The 20,007-nt window shown below is 37.8% G+C and overlaps 2 protein-coding genes across 2 annotated transcripts; both read left to right on the top strand.

Annotated features, from left to right (window-relative positions):
• LOC103927580 (pleiotropic drug resistance protein 1-like) lies at positions 1-7,545 on the top strand. The gene is given in 26 exon segments (XM_009336520.3): positions 1-549; positions 825-945; positions 1,033-1,121; positions 1,208-1,292; positions 1,385-1,544; positions 1,637-1,713; positions 1,825-1,878; positions 1,977-2,067; positions 2,158-2,459; positions 2,571-2,852; positions 3,008-3,324; positions 3,411-3,571; positions 3,661-3,764; positions 3,835-3,991; positions 4,069-4,176; positions 4,262-4,425; positions 4,626-4,769; positions 4,771-4,959; positions 5,057-5,137; positions 5,139-5,348; positions 5,437-5,520; positions 5,639-5,772; positions 5,903-6,130; positions 6,222-6,393; positions 6,649-6,903; positions 7,009-7,545. Coding segments are annotated over 26 exon segments (4,356 nt in total). The 5' UTR covers positions 1-220; the 3' UTR covers positions 7,267-7,545.
• A 5,170-nt stretch (positions 7,546-12,715) lies between these two features.
• Positions 12,716-20,007, top strand: LOC103927579 (pleiotropic drug resistance protein 1-like). Its single transcript, XM_009336519.3, is given in 24 exon segments — positions 12,716-12,987; positions 13,533-13,653; positions 13,779-13,867; positions 13,945-14,029; positions 14,125-14,284; positions 14,386-14,462; positions 14,615-14,668; positions 14,825-14,915; positions 14,983-15,284; positions 15,389-15,670; positions 15,894-16,210; positions 16,299-16,459; positions 16,550-16,653; positions 16,761-16,917; positions 16,990-17,145; positions 17,148-17,200; positions 17,315-17,647; positions 17,789-18,079; positions 18,170-18,253; positions 18,339-18,472; positions 18,640-18,867; positions 18,976-19,147; positions 19,391-19,645; positions 19,750-20,007. Coding segments are annotated over 24 exon segments (4,236 nt in total).

Here is a 20,007-nt window from a genome sequence, read left to right as displayed (position 1 = left end):
ATCCTCTCAATGCAGGAACACAGAAACACGGACCTGCCTCATGCATTATTAATGTTAACTCTGCAGCCTGTTCATCCATAAATATTCAGTCCCATCCGGGATACCGAGCTGCTTTCTTCTCAGAAATCCACGACTACGTGTTTGTTTGCATGAGATTCACAAGGCCTTGTGGGTTGTTGTGCTTGATTGTATTGGGAAGTGAAAATAAAAAGGAGAAAAAATGGATAATGGTAATGGTGACATATTTAGAGTGAGTAGTGCTCGTTTGAGCAGTTCAAATATTTGGAGAAACAGCACCATGGATGTTTTCTCCAAGTCTTCACACGATGCCGATGATGAAGAAGCTCTGAAATGGGCAGCCATTGAGAAGCTGCCTACTTATTTGCGCATTCAGCGCGGCATTCTCACTGAGGAAGAAGGCAAAGGAAGAGAGATTGATATCAAGAATCTTGGGTTGCTTGAAAGAAAGAATGTGTTGGAGAGGCTGGTGAAAACTGCAGATGAAGATAATGAGAAGTTCTTGTTGAAGCTCAAGGACCGGATTAATCGGTAAGTTTTGCATCTTAATTAACTTGTATTGTGAAATTCAAGAAAAGAAATGGGGATCGTAGACGCAGTTGGTCAAGGTAGTGTATATGCACCCTCGCACCCAAGTTGAAATATGTTCCTGTGAATCAGAGTCGTTTTGAATATCGTCTTTTCAAAAGAAAAGAAACAAGATGGGACTTTTGTGCAATAGGTTTTCATATTTTTAGCTTTTCTGAAGAAATTTGTGGTCAGATTTTGTTTTGAAAATTTTATGTTTGTTGTTTGGTTTGTCTCAGCGTTGGACTTGATATTCCAACAATTGAAGTGCGTTTTGAGCATTTAAATGTCGAAGCAGAAGCTTATGTGGGAGGCAGGGCTTTACCTACAATATTCAATTTTTTGGCTAATATTTTTGAGGTGATCAACGATTTCACCTTTTAAATTATGCAACTTCAACAATTTATAGTTTTGAAACTTAATGACGAATACATTTTCTGTTTGAAGGGATGCCTGAATTTTGTTCACGTTCTTCCAAGTAGAAAGCATCCGTTACCGATCCTTGCCGATGTTAGTGGAATTATCAAGCCTAGAAGGTAACTGGCTTGAACTAAGTAGTGGTGTAAATCATCACACACCTTTTAACTGTCCACTTCTAATTTTTCGGATTCGGCTTCTGCAGAATGACACTGCTTTTAGGACCCCCAAGCTCTGGAAAAACCACATTACTATTGGCTTTGGCTGGAAAACTTGCTAAAGATCTAAAAGTAAGGATATAAGATTCCAATTCTGTAAGCAACCCTTTACTTAATATAGTTGTTTCACCTCATGATTCAATAAATTGTTCATAAACTTGTAGTTTTCTGGGAGAGTTGAGTATAACGGACATGGGATGGAAGAGTTTGTGCCGGAGAGGACCTCAGCTTATATTAGTCAGCATGATCTCCACATAGGCGAAATGACAGTGAGAGAAACACTGGCTTTTTCAGCAAGATGTCAAGGGGTCGGACCACGTTATGGTGAGTTGAAACACCAAGAAATTTGACTTTTGTGTTTGAACTGAAGAATTCTCATGAATCTGAATCAAAATTTTCATTTGGAATCTTTTCAGAAATGTTGGCAGAATTATCAAGGAGAGAAAAGGAAGCGAACATTATACCAGATCCTGATCTAGATATCTACATGAAGGTAAACTTAATATGCACAGAACTTTCTGTTAATAACATATTTCAGATAATGCAAAAGTGCTGGTATAAAAAGCCGTTTTCAATATTTTGAAATGCTTTTCAACTTTTGTAGGCAGCATCATTGCAAGGACAGGAGACCAATGTAGTTACAGATTATATACTCAAGGTGGATTCTTTTTCCTTCGAAGTTTAAGCTCAAAGCTGAGAAAATATATTAGATTTTGGGACCATTTTTTCTTTCAGATGATAACAAAAACTTTGCAGATTTTGGGACTTGAGGTTTGCTCGGACATCATGGTGGGGGATGAAATGGTACGAGGTATTTCTGGCGGACAAAAGAAGCGACTCACAACAGGTAAAACATCGATTATCTTTCAGTCGTAACTAATGCTAGACGCACTTTCTTTGCCTATTGGTTATTAAAAATTCTGATCCATAACTGCAGGGGAGATGCTGGTCGGGCCGGCAAGAGCGCTTTTTATGGATGAGATATCAACCGGTTTAGACAGTTCAACAACATTTCAGATAGTGAAATCACTCCGAGAATCCATCCACATCCTCAGTGGAACTGCTGTTATCTCTCTTCTACAACCGGCACCAGAAACCTACGACTTATTTGATGACATAATTCTTCTGTCTGATGGACAAATTGTGTACCAAGGTCCCCGTGAAAATGTGCTTGATTTCTTTGAACACATGGGATTCAAATGTCCAGAGAGGAAAGGAGTAGCTGACTTCTTACAAGAAGTATAATTTGCACTCTTATTGTTGTCTTACTACTGTTTCGTTCTTCAGAGAGGTCGCTTTCTCCTAAGTTCCTAACCTTTCAGTATTTTTCGCTTGCCTGCTGCATTATAGGTAACATCAAAGAAAGATCAGGAGCAGTACTGGGCGGATAAAGAAGAGCCGTATAGTTTTATATCTTCCAAGGAATTTGCTGAAGCATTTCAGTCATTTCATATTGGTCGAAAACTTGGCGATGAGCTTGCTACTCCATTTGAAAAGTCCATGGGTCACCCCGCAGCTTTGACAACTCAGAAGTATGGTGTTAGCAAGAAGGAATTGCTTAAAGCTTGCATTGATAGAGAATTCTTGCTTATGAAGAGGAATTCGTTCGTCTACATTTTCAAAATGACTCAGGTAAGTGGTACTTAATGTAAATTTTAATCACACTGTATTTGTAATCTGCTAGAAAATAATATGAAATAAGTGCAAACTCTATATGGAAAGCAGAGTTGTTTGGTGAAACTCAATGAGTACTAGGCATATTAATTTCTTGTGGTTTTTGGTCTCAGCTCACTCTAATGGCTTTTATATCAATGACGCTATTTTGCCGGACTAACTTGCACAAGAATACAGTTGACGATGGGGGTATTTTCATGGGTGCTATGTTCTTCGCAGTGGTCATGATTATGTTTAATGGGTTCTCAGAGCTTGCCATGACTATCATGAAACTTCCTGTATTTTTCAAGCAAAGGGACCTTCTGTTCTATCCTGCTTGGGCATACTCTTTACCGACATGGATCCTTAAGATCCCTATCAGCTTCGTAGAAGTTGCCGTTTGGGTGATCATGACATACTATGTAATCGGTTTTGATCCAAATTTCGAAAGGTGATAAAGAAAACACCTTACACACTACATTTCCTATTTATAATTCAGATTTGGTTCCAGAATCTGATGACAACTCTCAATGGCAGGTTTCTCAAGCAATATCTTTTACTCCTATTGCTCAACCAGATGGCATCAGGACTCTTCCGATTCATGGGAGCATTAGGGAGGAATATAATTGTTGCAAACACATTCGGTTCTTTCGCTTTGGTTGCAGTACTTGTTTTGGGTGGCTTTGTCTTGTCTCGAGGTGAACCATGCACGAAAACAATATAATCTAACAAAAAAAATATCACATTTCTTTTGGCTGATGGTTTTAAACATGTCCTTTTGAATCAGATAATGTGATGAAGTGGTGGGTATGGGGTTATTGGGCCTCACCGATGATGTACGGCCAAAACGCTATAGCTGTCAATGAGTTTCTCGGAGACAGTTGGAGCCATGTAAGCAGAAAAAACTAAAATATTTTGTGATTTAATTTTGTAAACATTAGCTGATATATTTGTGTTATAGGTTCCTCCTAACTCAACAGAATCGTTAGGAATCATGATCTTGAAGTCTCATGGGGTTTTCTTAGAACCGTATTGGTACTGGCTTGGAGTAGGAGCTACAATCGGTTATATTTTCCTATTCAATTTCTTCTACACTCTGGCCTTGAAGTTTCTTAACCGTAAGTATCTATGTACATATGTTTTTGGAGTTTCCATATGAACAGAATTTCTAATGACCCGAACAACATTGTTGCAGCATTTGGGAAGCCTCAAGCAGTACTATCCAAAGAGGCCTTCGCTGAGAAACTTGCCGATAAAGCTGGAGATTCCGTTGAGCTATCATCAAGAGGAAAGAACTCTTCTGGTGGGTTGAAAAGTTCCCAAGATTATGTCTCCCTTGTAGCTTGCCTATTTCAATCTATAACATGATTTCTTGGTTAACAACGCAGACTCAAGGAATGAAAGTCGAAGAAGTGTATCATCCAGAACATTGTCTGCGAGAGTGGGCAGCATTTCTGAAGTCAATGGAAACAAGAAGCGAGGAATGGTTCTGCCTTTTGAACCCCTTTGGATTACTTTTGATGAAATCAACTATGCCGTTGACATGCCCCAGGTATTTTTCAGTTTTATGTAAGAGAAAACAATGCTTGAGATTTCAGGCTTGAAGAGCTTTTCTAAAAAAAAAAAAAAATGCTTCTTTTGTTTTTGGTTATTCATGATTTTTTTTGAGACTCAGGTAACAATGTTACTCTTTACTTCTCTGTGAGTAGCACTGATTGCATCTTTAACCTTCCATTTATAACATGGTTGCAGGAAATGAAAACTCAAGGGGTAACTGAGGATCGACTACAACTTCTGAAGGGTGTGACCGGTGCTTTTAGACCGGGAGTCTTAACAGCTCTAATGGGTATTAGTGGCGCTGGAAAGACTACCCTAATGGATGTGTTGGCAGGGAGGAAAACAGGGTGGATATATCGAAGGAAACATCACAATATCTGGGTACCCAAAGAAGCAAGAAACATTTGCTCGCATATCAGGATATTGTGAGCAAACCGATATACACTCTCCTCATGTTACAGTTTATGAGTCTTTGGCTTACTCTGCATCCCTCCGGTTGCCTCCTGAGGTTGATTCCACAACCAGAAGGGTAAAGTATATAACAGAAAGGTTGCATATACGTCATTTTAGTGTGGTCTGCTCGGTCAAGTTGTTTGCTATAAATCTGATGATAAAATTGTTTGCAGATGTTTATTGAGGAAGTCATGGAGCTTGTTGAACTGATCTCGATAAGGGAAGCACTTGTTGGATTGCCTGGAGTGAATGGTCCTCTCAACTGAGCAGCGTAAAAGGCTAACGATTGCAGTAGAGCTTGTTGCCAATCCATCCATAATATTTATGGACGAGCCAACCTCTGGCCTTGATGCCAGGGCAGCTGCAATTGTGATGAGAACGGTGAGGAATACAGTGGACACCGGGCGAACTGTAGTCTGCACCATCCATCAGCCAAGCATTGACATATTTGATGCTTTCGATGAAGTGAGACACTCTTTAAACTGTACAATTATAAAATTTGAATGTGCTACTTAATATTACCAGAACTGAGCAATTCAATGCCTCACTGCAGCTGTTACTTTTGAAAAGAGGAGGTGAAGAAATATATGTCGGTCCTTTAGGTCGCCATTCTTCCCATTTAATCAAGTACTTTGAGGTAAGGCTCATAGAAGCATGTTGCCAATATATATATTTAACATGTTTACAAATTCCCACTCTCGCAAACATTGTCATATCTAATTGTAATTACTGACATGATTTTTGTTTCATCAAAGGATATTGATGGAGTTCCCAAAATTAAGGATGGTTACAATCCTGCAACTTGGATGCTAGAGATTACTGCTGCAGCACAAGAAGCAAGTATTGGTGTTAACTTCACCGAAATATATAGGAACTCAGAACTATATGGGTAGGGTTCCACCACTGAAGTTTCTAATACAAATTCTAGATGCTCCTAAAACCTGGAAGTTGAAGAAATCTCTAGTTCAGTTTAAGTACACTTGGTTTTGCAACTACTAATAACATCTTGAATTGTTCAGGAGAAACAAAGCCATGATCAAGGAGCTAAGCACTCCTCCAGCAGGTTCAAAAGACTTGTACTTCCCTACTCAGTACTCTCAGTCTTTCTTCAGCCAGTGTATGGCCTGTCTATGGAAACAACATTTATCATACTGGCGAAACCCGCCATACAGTGCAGTGAGACTCTTGTTCACAACTTTCATAGCTTTAATGTTCGGAACAATATTTTGGGATCTGGGCTCGAAAAGGTGAATGGCACCCCGAGTTTGAAGCATACAACGTAGTGTGAAAATGAAAAAATTTACTCCTTAATTTGACAATAATTATTTGAAAATGCAGGACAAGCCGCCAAGATCTTTTCAATGCAATGGGTTCCATGTATGCTGCTGTTCTCTTCATTGGGGTACAAAATGCCGCATCAGTACAGCCGGTTGTGGCTATTGAGAGGACAGTCTTTTACAGAGAAAGGGCCGCTGGAATGTACTCGGCATTGCCATATGCCTTTGGACAGGTATTTCACTCAATAAGGTTGCCTTTCTAAAGGGTAGATGATCCAATCAAACTGTGATTCTTCTTTACTGAAATGTACACAAAATTCAGAGAGAACAAAAAAAGAAAAAAGAAAAAAAAAAAAAACAATTTATCTAAGCACGTTTCAGTCTCTACTTGGTTACTCTTACCCATGAAGTTGTATAAACATGAACTTTATTAGTTTTTGTTGAACTCGACCATGATAGGTACCTCACCAAGTTCCAATGATTTGCAGGTAGTGATTGAGCTCCCGTATATTTTTGTTCAGACAATCATATACGGAGTTATTGTATACACCATGATCGGATTTGATTGGACAGTCAGCAAGTTCCTTTGGTATCTCTTCTTCATGTACTTCACTTTCTTATACTTCACATTCTATGGTATGATGACCGTTGCCGTGACTCCCAATCACAACATTGCTGCCATAGTCTCGTCTGCCTTCTATGCAATATGGAATCTCTTCTCAGGATTCATCGTTCCAAGAACAGTAAGTTCCTATAATTCTTATGCACCTCTGGTTTTTGTTTAAAAAAACTTCCCCGTTGTATCACGACGAAGGATGAACAATGTACTGCCTATCTTTGTATCACAGAGAATGCCAATATGGTGGAGATGGTACTATTGGATATGCCCAGTTTCATACACGTTGTACGGATTGGTTGCTTCGCAGTTTGGAGACATAAACGACAAGTTTGATACAGGTGAAAGTGTGGAACACTTCGTGAGGGATTACTTTGGGTACAGACGGGACTTTTTGGGTGCAGTTGCAGCTGTGCATGTTGGCATTTGTGTGCTCTTTGGCTTCACTTTTGCCTTCTCAATCAAGGTATTTAATTTCCAAAAGAGATGAGAGGAAATTGTGGAAAACGGAAAAAGCAAGTACCATCGCTTCGGGTCCTTGGTTTTGCTGAAGTTCCAAGATCGTGTGCATAATATACATGTTAGGAACTATGCCAAAGCCTATTCCATAGGCATGGAGTTTGATCTTAAATTTTAATTTTATTTTCATTTAACATGTAAATTTCGTTTTTGTTTAATATATATTATATATATCTTTGGGCCAATATCTAAGGTGTTGTATCTCAGCTACGTGTAATAGTATGTTCAACCTATAAATTAGGAGTAGTGATTGCCGTACTCTTCTTTTTCTTTCTATGCGCTCTTCATGTATTTTTGTTTGTTTATGGATTGAATAAATCAAACGAGTATAGGGATAGGAAATTAAAATGGAGAAGCGTAAAAAGAGAAAAAAGAAGGGTGAATTTACTTCCTAAATCAATAAAGTTTCATGTTGTCCTAAAAACAACAACAGTTTGTAACCCTTTTTGTTTTATCCTGGATGAAAAAGATTTTAAGTATGTTGGCAGTCAGATGCTATATTAAAAGAGAAAATTGAAAATGATGGATAATGAATGATAAGTTTAATTCAAGGAGACTTATCACGGATTATTAATAATCACTACCTACTGGATGTTAGAACTTACAAGGATCCATCCAACCTACATGCTATGCATGAGGTGTTGGTGTTGGAATAAAGAATATAGCATGGTGTGTTGGAACAAAGAATTAGCATATTATGTTGGAATATAAGACTAATAACCCCTTGTGCGAATTTAAAATTTAATTTAGTCAATGAATGTCCAAATAGAATACATGGGTGTGTAGAAGGAGGTTGCGGATAGTAACTTTGTAACTGGATCGATCGACAAATTGTCTAGAGACATCGTACAATTCGTGATCGTTGGTAGTTCTTTGGGTTTGACGCAGTTAGTTCAAGAAGAGAAAATATGTGGAATGAGTGGTTAAAAGAGAACAATGAGAGAGAAGTAGTAATCATTTAGAAACTAGATAATGCACGCTTACGAGTAGGGTTTGTTAATGGGTCGGGTCAGGCCAGTTCGGTCTAAATTTTATGAGCTCGGGCTAGACCGGGCTTTTCCAAAATTTTAAGGTCCGAACCTAGCTCACTACTGGCCTTTTATAGGCCAAACGGGCCGGTCTGGATCACATGGGCCAAGCTAAAATGGCCTTATTACTTAAAAAACAGAGTTCGGGCCAAAGTGAGTAGTGACTTTTTATTTTGAGTATATTATCTAAATTGGGATCTAAAATGGGCTCTCAAGTTGGGCCTATGCGGGCCCGACCAAGCCTTCTTGGGTTCAAATGGTCGGGCCTCTAGGGCGGGCCTCAAACAACATAGCCCTTTATATTAAAGGTTGAGTTGAGCCGACTTGAACCCCCAAAATACGCCTATTTATAAAAATGCCCTTTGGTTGTAGACTGTCGTATCCAACTTTAGGGCTAATGTTGGCCAAATGCTTTTGGTTGGAGATGACCTAATGTATTGTTTGAACATGATTGCCATGAGAGAAAAGTGTTCACTAAAAATTTTCAGAGAGAATTAATGTAGGGCAAGGAAGTAAATTGATGTTGATACTACGCATTCGAGCTAGCTCGAATGGTGACTAGACATTATTATTTTTGTAACAAATATTTTTATGGGAAATTTTATTTGGATACATTTGTTTTATTTCTACACCCAATCAAACAATTTTGTGCAATAAATCCCCATATTTACCTTAAATAATTAAAAAAAAAATAGACTCGTATTTTTATCTCTACACTGAATAACCTTAAACACACCACATCAATGCACGTCTCCATTATTTTCAGTGAACCCAAACGTCGACAAAAAATTTCCATGAGTTTGTCAAGAACTGATATCTTCATTCATTCATTTCCTTCTCTTTCTCTTCCTCTCTTTTCTCATACCTTGAAAAGAATACGAACCCCCTTTCTCTCTTTTCCGATTGATTGAATCTAAGTTCGTATAAGGAAACAAAAAAAGAGAAAAGAGAGCATTAATGGTCATCGGAACTTCGATTGCACTTGTCGAAGAAAATAGAGAGGTGCTGTGGTGAAAACCTCTTTTCCCCTCTATTTTCCTCGATGGTGGCTATGGCCAACCTACAAATCTATTTTTGTTCTAAAATCTTTTTATTTATTTAATGGCAAAGTTGAAATTCTATTAAAAATATTTTTTAAATTAGGTGCAAAAATAAAACAATGGGTTGAACTAAAATTTCCTTTATTTTAATCTCTTCAAAAACAATATTTGAGCTTCATGATCTTCCCCTACGATGAAAAAAAAAAAAAAAAAATCACGTATCTCATTTGTCACTGCTTACGACATTATTGTTCTATCATTTATTATTATATATATCTAATTGTTCTGTGGATTGTATGTATGCATAATTTTCAGTACTAGCATGGGGAAATTTTTTTTATCTATATTTTTTAAAAGTTTGTTCAACTACGGAATTATGAGCTATATGTTAGTTGCCTAAATAGTCATGAGAATTTTTTTTTCTTACAAAAACAACGAATATTCAAGTAAGAAATGGACGGTCCAACGCAATTTTCTCCAATGAAAGTGGAAGGAAATGTATTTTTGTGATATGAATTATGAAGTAAGCAATGACGTCTCCATCAAAGAACACAGTAGTAAGCAGTGACGTTTTACAGTCGATCAGAGGACGTTTACCACTGCGGGGTTGGTAACATTATTCGTAATTCTCGTTAGGGCTAACTCTTTTTTTTGAATAAAAAAATCGTTTACCAAAACTGAAAATAATTTAAAAACCAAAACGACGAGAAATTTTTTCAGGTCCATGTCACATATGCGCTGACCTAGAATTCCACTAACGAACATTTGACATCTGTATATTTTATTCTTTTAAATTTAAAAACTGACAATTATTTTAAAATAAACTCAAAATGACATCAGAGGCTGCCGAGCATGACGACGCCGAACCACCCGCACCCACCATCACCGGTCGGTGATTTTTCCTTTCCCCTCTCTCTTCCGCTCTTACCTTGCATGGAGCCCAGAGATTGGCGGCGGCGACTCCAACTCAGATCTGCTGTCGTCAATCTCGATCTATCAACCGGAGTTCGCCGACATCTTTTTTGTTCTTACTCTGGAGCAGGAAAGAGAAGAAATAAAAAGAGGAACAGAGAGAGAAAGAAATAGATAGGGAGAGAGGTGATGCGGAAGGGCAGGATGGGTGGACCGGTGGAGCCGTGGAGGGATGAGGGATGGGGTATGGGGGATGGGGATGGGCGATGGAGAAGTGCGTATTTTCGATTTGCAGGAAAGCGCTGGAGCTCACCACGCAACTTCAAATTTTTTTTTTAATTATTTAATTATTTTGTGAAATGAATATAAGGGTAAAATGGGTATTTTAGTGTAACTTAAGAAGTAGAAGGATAGGTGCCAGATGCTTATTTGTAGGGAACTCCAAGTCAGCATGTGTGACATGTACTTGAAAAAATTTCTTTAAAACACTTAGTGTATTATTTATGTTCTCGTCATAATTAAAAAAAAATTTCAAAATGACGCGTATGCTTCAAGTTCCAATGCCAACGGACATGGATGATTGCTTAAATATTTGCAAAAGCTGGCAAAATATTGAGGTAGAAGGAATTAATTTATGGCTGAAATTATTAGTTTTCGTAGCAAAATTACATGTAGTGTAAGAGAAAATGTAAGAAACTTGTACTGGAAATTGTACATTCTTTTTTCTATCACATAGGATTAGTGTTTCACTGATTTTGATCTGGCCTCGCATCATCACGTTCTGAAAGCATTTTATCATGGAAGCCCCACCAGCAAGCAAGCACCACAAAGAATCTCCCGGAGCTTAGGTCATCTCCAATGAAGAGCTAGATGCCATATTTAGTAATAAAATTGATAAAATCTGTCTCTAACCAAAGGGAAAAGGAAATCAACTTAAAAGAATCAGACTAAGTTTGGCATGTAGTCTCATGGCAGGCTAAGTTTGATCTAAAAAAGTAATAAAATATAGCCCTCATGGTTGGAGATGAAATTTTTTGTCTTTAACGTCATCTTTATATATTAATTTTTAGAGAGCTACGTTTAACCTTCGTGATTAGAGACGACCTTATTAATAAGGGGATGACATTGTAGCTGGTGCTAAGTGATGACATAATTAATTGGAAAAAAAAAAAAGAAAAAAAAATATACCGATTAATCGTGCTTGTGCTATTTTGTTGAAAGATTACATTTATAATGGAACTCTCAGAGTCTCACTCCTCATCATTTTAGAAATTGATCAAATCTAGCTAGCTGGGATATTAAGCGACAGATTCATACCACGATGAAAGAATTATTTCATCAAATTAATTTGTTCATTAACTGCATAATGACAGGAGACGGTGAGGATGATAAGTCTTGGAATTAGCATGTTTGATTCAATAAACAATCCTGTAGTTTCACCTCTTAATTAATTAAGCAAATGATCATTGATTTTTGTTTGCTGTGTAAGGAAACTCCTGCAGATCTGATCTGGGGCAGTTTCTTTTCGTTTTGATCGTAAACTCTATTACTTAAATCTGTGCAATCGGTGGCACATAATTTTGAGTTCTTGGACAGTTCAATATGCACGCTAATTAAAGAAACAAGGCTTCTTACTCTACTGTCCTTGCTTGCAAATCACAATGTTCTGCTGTATCTCTTAACTGTAAATCAGAGTATTCTTAAAGAATACAAGATTCTTATATCGGAAGACAATATAAATTACAATATGCAATGAATAGTTAAACACCAAAAGATACTGTGGCAAAAATTTCACACACGGTAAAATGTAAATTACGTATCAAATTGGCATAAGTGTAAGACTAAAGTTTTTTCTTTTCTTTTTAAGACTAATTTTTTTTTTATTAGGAAATGTTGCATTATTATTTTTATATACATGCTTCAAATATAATATGTATCAGTTAGTGTTACGATCTAGTTATATTCTTCTTAACTTATAAATGAGAAATATTAGATTCAAAGTTTCAAATCTCTCGTATATATAACGAGTTTGATAAAGTAAATTATTCTCCCACCTTTTATTTTTTATTTTTTATTTTATAATAATTATATCGTTGCATTATAAAAGAATAAAATATAAGTCCAAAGTCTCACTTCTAGTTTGAAGTTCGTATAAATATTATGTATCAAACTCCCATACCCACCGAAGGGAATGAGATAGCTGGTATGACAGATGCGTTTGGTCATCTCTGTGTCCGTTCATAAACCCTGAAAGCCATTTCAATTAATATCTCAGTTATTCAGCTCTGAAGTCCACGAAATACAATTTTATTTTGCATGTAAGTGTGGGAAAGCTTGGTGGGTTGTGTTTGGAATTTGATTTTATATGATAAGAAATTAGTGCAGTAGTTGAAGTGAAGGGACAATGAGCAATCCTGGGAGTGGACGTAGCAGCTTTGACATGTGGAAAAACACTTCCATGGAAGTTTTCTCCATGTCTTCTCGTCACGAAGAAGATGATGAAGAGTCTCTGACATGGGCTGCTATCGAGAGACTGCCTACGTATTTACGCACGCGGAGAGGTCTGCTTGCGGAAGAGGAGGGCAAAGCTAGAGAGATTGATGTGACGAATCTGGGATTACTAGAAAGGAAGAACTTGTTGGAGAGACTGGTGAAGATTGCTGAGGAAGATAATGAGAAGTTCTTGTTGAAGCTCAAGGATCGCATGAACAGGTATATCAATTCGACTTTTTCTCTCTTTTTTAGAAGAAAATATTCTGAACTACAATAACTTAACAGTTTATAGAGAAAATCATTTGAACTGAGTGCAAGGGTTAAATACCGACCAACTGGTTTAACTTACATTTGCATTTGACTTTTTCTTTTTCATTAACTTGTTCATGAATTGGTTGAGAATTTTGTGTTGGAGAATATGATCTTACATCGGTCCCATGCAAAATAATTTACAAATAAAACATGGGAGCTCCCACAACTAATAACACCGAGACCTTTTTGTTTTAAACACCTAGTAATAAATGATTAAGTTGGAACAATATCGGTGATATTGGTGGAGCGTATAGAGATCATTTTGTGTTCAGTATGTTTGGAAAAATAGTTCGTCATTTAGTATTTCTTGAACTGGTGTGTCGATATTACATTTAAATTTTTTTGGGGACCCCTGTGGGCGGTTGCACCTGGGACCCTTGCTGAATGGCCCTAGAAGAAACTCATAACTTATTTGGAGCTGGTTTTCTCTGTTTTCCAAAATTTACACTCAGAGTTGGACTTGAATATCCGACAACTGAAGTCCGGTTCGAGCATTTAAATGTTGAAGCAGAGACTTATGTTGGCGGTAGGGCATTGCCTACAATGTTCAACTTCTCCATTAATATGTTAGAGGTAATTCAACTTTTGAATCAAACATTTATATTCGTTTTTTTTATTTACAAATTTGTGCAGTTTGATTTTGTACGTAGCAATTCAACTTTCTCTTGTGTATCACATTTTTTTTTTCCTCTCTGAAGTTGTTGTTGAATTATCTCCATATTCTTCCAAGTCGAAAGCAACAATTACCAATCCTCAATGATGTTAGTGGAATTATCAAGCCAAAAAGGTAATTAATTAGGCAATATTACTGATGCAAATATTTAACTTACGGTAGTTCTCAAATTTATGGTCTAATTTGCGCAGAATGACACTGCTTTTAGGCCCCCCGGGCTCTGGAAAGACCACATTACTATTGGCACTGGCCGGAAAACTTGGTAAAGATCTAAAAGTAAGCATATTACATTTACTTCTATCTAATCAACTTACCGTACAGCGTCCACTTTTGTGTTACGGCTTCATGTAATTGTTTGTAATAACTTGTAGCTTTCGGGGAGAGTTACATACAACGGACATGGGATGGAAGAGTTTATACCAGAGAGAACATCAGCTTATATTAGTCAACATGATCTACACATACCGGAATTGACAGTGAGAGAAACGATGGCTTTTTCAGCAAGATGTCAAGGGGTCGGGCCACGTTATGGTCAGTTAAAATACAGTGAAATTTTACATGTCTAACTTATTAATTAGTTTGAAGTATAGTTCATGAAAATCAAAGTTCATTTGCGTTGGAAACACTTTCAGAAGTGCTGGTAGAATTATCAAGGAGAGAGAAGGCCGAAAACATTAAGCCGGATCCTGATCTTGATGTTTACATGAAGGTATGAGAAACGGAAGAGTACTGGAGGAAAGAAAATTTTAGACATACTACTTTCCTTGTAAATGTTTCTCCTTATAATTCATTTATATCAGCAATTACGCACCTATTCTTAAAAAAGAAAATTTATTTTTCGGTGTTGCTTGTATTTTACAGGCAGCAGCACTGGAAGGACAGGAAACCAATGTAGTTACAGATTACATAATCAAGGTACCCACCATTCGTCTACATTAATGCATCGTGAAAAAATTACCACTCAATGACCGCATGATGTAAGAAGTACAAATCGACTGGTTGCATCATACGGTCATAAAAATGTGGTCTCTTTACTCTATTCCTTCTGTTTTTGCTAATCAAGTTTTGCAGGTTCTGGGGCTCGACATTTGTGCTGACACAATGGTAGGGGATCACATGAGACGAGGTATCTCTGGTGGACAAAGAAAGAGACTCACCACAGGTAGGTTTGTAGTTCTAGAAGAGACCACAAATTCGTCCCTATCAATTTCTAAATCCTGAAACTGCAGGGGAGATGCTGGTTGGACCAGCAAAAGCACTTTTCATGGATGAAATATCTACCGGCTTGGACAGTTCGACTACATATCACATAGTAAATTCACTCAGACAATCCATCCACATCCTCAATGGAACTGCTCTAATCTCTCTCTTGCAGCCAGCACCAGAAACTTATGATCTCTTTGATGACATAATTCTCCTCTCAGATGGCCACATTGTGTATCAAGGCCCTCGTGAGAATGTGCTTGAATTCTTTGAACACATGGGATTCAAATGTCCAGAGAGGAAAGGAGTTGCTGATTTCCTACAAGAAGTAAGTTAGTCGTACTATGACATATCTTCCCGTTTACTTATTTAATTTCTGCAGGAAGATCAGACTTGATAATTACAACTTTTTTTTTGTTGTGTTTATTATAGGTGACATCAAGGAAAGATCAAGAGCAATACTGGGCTCAGAAAGAGAAGCCTTATAGCTTTGTAACTTCCGATGAATTTGCTGAAGCATTGCAGTCATTTCACATCGGTAGAGAACTTGGTGATGAGCTTGCCATTCCGTTTGACAAGTCTAAAGGCAACCCTGCATCTTTAACAACTAAGAAGTATGGAGTTAGCAAGAAGGAACTTTACAAAGCTTGTATGTCTAGACAAATTTTACTTATGAAGAGGAATTCGTTTATCTACATTTTCAAAATGATCCAAGTAAGTAGAGTATGAGCATGTGTTGGACATTCACTTTAGACTAAGCCTAAAAATCACAATGTGAATTCTCGTATTGCTTTAGAAGAACAGCTGGAATTCAAAATATGACTTATCATATTGCTTTTAAAAAAAATCGTTCGTAATTCTATAAATGCCAAGTGAAAATTTGGATTGTTAACCTGCAATCAGCTAATTTGAACTCTGGTTTTGATTTTGCTTTCAGTTTAGTTTAATGGCTTTGGTAACAATGACATTATTCTTACGTACTGAGATGCACCGAGGTAGTGTGGAAGATGGTGGGATTTACATGGGATCTTTGTTTTTCACAATGCTGATCATTATGTTCAATGGGTACTCAGAACTTGCTATGACTGTAATGAGACTTCCTGTGTATTTCAAGCAAAGGGATCTTCTGTTCTTTCCTGCTTGGGCATATGCTTTACCGAATTGTCTGATAAGGATCCCTTTGACCATTGTGGAGGTTTCTATTTGGGTGACCGTTACTTACTACGTTATAGGCTATGATCCGAGCATTGGAAGGTGAAAAACATAACATAGTAGAAATTAGTTTTAAAATTTTGGCCTCGAAACCATTTGTTATGGAACTGATGAAAGTTTGTAATATCAGGTTCTTCAAACAGTTCCTTTTACTGCTGTGTATTAGCCAGATGGCAAATGGACTGTTCCGATTGATAGCGGCAATAGGCAGGAGCCCAATTGTTGCAAACACATTTGGGTCTGCTGCTTTAGTTGTTGTTTTCGTTCTAGGTGGCTTTATCTTATCTCGAGGTGAATCATTTATACAGATGCATCGTTATCATTTATTTTTTGTTAACTTCTTTTAGATTTGATGGTAAAAAATGCCCCTTTTGTTACCAGACAATATGAAGAAATGGTTGTTGTGGGGGTATTGGCTCTCACCGATGACATATGGAATGAATGCCTTGGCCATCAACGAATTTCTTGGAAAAAGTTGGAGACATGTAAGCATCATTTTTTTACTGAGATGAAGGGTTAGTACATGAGAAAAAAAAATTAACAAAGAAAAATGTTAGCTAAAATGTACGTGTGTACAACATTTGGATTATAGGTTCCTGCCAACTCCACAGAACCATTAGGAGTTCTGGTCATGAAGTCTCGAGGGGTACTACCAGAAGCGCGCTGGTACTGGCTTGGAGTAGTAGCTTTACTTGGATTTATTCTTTTATTCAACTTCCTTTTCACCTTGGCACTTCAGTATCTTGATCGTAAGTACCAACTTCGACATTTTTCTTCTCATCATTGGAAATGCTCTAACAATCACACTAAATTTCCTGTAGCCATTGACAAGCCTCAGGCAGTAATGTCCAAAGAAGCCTTGGCAAAGAAACTTGCCAAGAAAACTGGAGACACCACTGAGCTTTCATTGACAAGAAATGAAAGTCAAGAGAATATGTCTGCCAATCGTAACAGGAAGCGAGGAATGGTTCTTCCTTTGAACCCCTCTCAATTACATTTAATGAAATCAGATATGCAGTTGACATGCCACAGGTATCTTTTCTGTTTTTGTAAAGGTTGCTGATGATGAGGGGCATATTTATTGAAGTGCTTGCTCGTTTCTTCTAGTGTGGAATGCATTTACATACTTGCTATGCATTCTTGTAGGAAATGAAAGCTGAAGGCATAACTGAGAATCGACTAGAACTTCTGAAGGGTGTGAGTGGTGCCTTTCGGCCTGGTGTCCTAACAGCCCTAATGGGTGTTAGTGGTGCAGGAAAGACTACTCTAATGGATGTCTTGGCCGGAAGGAAAACAGGTGGATATATCGAGGGAAACATCAACATATCTGGATATCCAAAAAATCAAGAAACATTTGCTCGCATATCCGGATATTGTGAACAAACAGATATACACTCTCCTCATGTCACGGTTTATGAGGCTTTGGTTTATTCAGCATGGCTCCGATTACCACCAGAGGTTGATTCCCCAACCAGAAAGGTATACTTTCAAACTATGTTTTTCTTATTGGGGCTTGAGGCAGATGATATAATCAATGTCAACCAAAAGCTAGGTTGCACATAATTTTCATTAATTTTCTTTCTATCAAGTCAAATCATTAACCATACTTATTGGTTGTAGATGTTCATTGAGGAAGTGATGGAGCTTGTGGAACTGACCTCAATAAAGGAAGCACTTGTTGGATTGCCCGGTGTGAATGGTCTTTCAACTGAGCAGCGTAAAAGGCTAACAATTGCAGTAGAGCTTGTTGCCAACCCCTCCATAATATTTATGGATGAGCCAACCTCTGGCCTTGATGCCAGGGCAGCAGCAATTGTAATGAGAACAGTGAGGAATACGGTGGACACTGGGCGAACTGTAGTCTGCACCATTCACCAGCCAAGCATTGACATATTTGATGCTTTCGATGAGGTTAGATACCTTTTTATGCTTAGGATTATACAAGTTGAGTATGTTGCTTGGTGTAAAAAGAACTGAGAAATTCACTATCCCACATTGCAGCTGTTTCTTTTGAAACGAGGAGGTGAGGAAATATATGTTGGGCCTTTAGGCCACCAATCTTCCGACTTGATCAACTATTTTGAGGTTAGGCTTAATACATACTCAGAAACTATACCATCTGAAAATGTTCTGCTCGACTGCTAACATAAAAAAGTTTTATTTCATCAAGGGAATTAGTGGAGTTTCTAAATTACGGGACAGTCACAATCCTGCAACTTGGATGTTGGAGGTTACTTCTGCAGGACAAGAAGAGGCTCTCGGGGTTAGTTTCAGTGACATATATAAGAACTCGGAACTATACAGGTAGGATTTCCGTAAAAGTTTGAACTTTTATTTATTAGCTTCTAGTGTAAATCTTATTAAACACTGAAGGATGACAAATTGAAATTGAATTCATGGAAAGCCAAACGATCATGTTTTTTTTGTTACACGTACGTTCAAGTTACTCATACCGTGTGTCGAATGTTTAGGAGCAATAAGGTCTTGATCAAGGAACTAAGTACTCCACCACCAAATTCAAGAGATTTGCACTTTTCTACAAAGTATTCTCAGTCTTTCTTCAACCAGTGTATAGCTTGCCTATGGAAACAGCATTGGTCTTACTGGCGAAACCCGTCATACAGTGCAGTGAGACTTTTGTACACTGCTATGATGGCTTTAGTATTTGGGACAATATTCTGGGGTCTTGGCTCCAAAAGGTACATAGATAGTGTTAATTACTTTCGAGATATTTCTATATATGTAAGGTATGTGACGAAATATGAAACCTAATGTGTTGAAACGGGGGAAATTCTTGCGAAATGCAGGAATAACCAACAAGATGTTCTTAATGCAATGGGTTCTATGTATTCTGCTGTTCTCTTCATTGGGGTACAAAATGCCTCATCAGTGCAGCCAGTTGTAGGTATTGAAAGGATAGTATTTTACAGAGAAAGGGCTGCTGGAATGTACTCAGCTATTCCATATGCCTTGGGACAGGTATGATACCAAGTTAAGTGAAGCTTGCTTTCGGCCAAGTGATTTCCAAACTTCCGCTTTTCTACTTATGTACTCCTCCCCTTGTTTCTGCCCTTTGAATCTCGTTTGATTTAGTCAATCCAAAGGGCTAGAAATAAAGGGAGTAGTGCTGGAGGAGAGAAGGGAACTGCAAATCCCTTCTGGAGGGCAGATGATCCTTTCCAATCTCTAATCATCCAACACTAATTCCAAATTTTATTGTAGATAATCATTGAGCTTCCATATACTTTGTTCCAAACTATCATCTATGGGCTTATAGTATACACCATGATCGGATTCGATTGGACGGTCAGCAAGTTCCTTTGGTATCTCTTCTTCATGTACTTCACCTTCTTATACTACACATTGTATGGTATGATGATTGTGGGCATTACTCCCAACACAACCATTGCTGCTGTAGCTTCCTCAGCCGTCTACCCCTTATGGAATGTTTTTTCCGGATTCGTCATTCCAAGAACAGTAAGTAACGCCTTAACACATTGTAAATGATCACTTTGCATATTCTTGTTTATTTGATTTAACATATCGTACCATGACTCAATATATTGGTTTTTGTGGCACAGAGAATTCCGATATGGTGGAGATGGTTCTACTGGGTGTGTCCGGTGTCGTGGACTTTGTACGGATTGCTTACTTCACAATTTGGAGGCATCAAGGATACGCTTGATTCGGGTGAAACTGTTGAAGATTTTATAAAGGATTATTTTGGCTACAGAGAAGGCTTTCTAGGTGTTGTTGCAATTGTCCATGTTGGGATTTCAGTGCTCTTCGGATTCATCTTTGCCTTGTCAATCAAGGCATTCAACTTCCAGAAGAGATGA

Source organism: the organism of the source record quoted next, unplaced genomic scaffold (genome assembly GCF_019419815.1).
Source record: "Pyrus x bretschneideri cultivar Hongxiangsu unplaced genomic scaffold, Pyrus_bretschneideri_v1 Contig1, whole genome shotgun sequence".
In the NCBI taxonomy this organism is placed as follows: Eukaryota; Viridiplantae; Streptophyta; class Magnoliopsida; order Rosales; family Rosaceae; genus Pyrus; species Pyrus x bretschneideri.
Note: the sequence above shows the minus strand (reverse complement) of the source record. Positions and strands in the feature narration are given on the sequence as shown.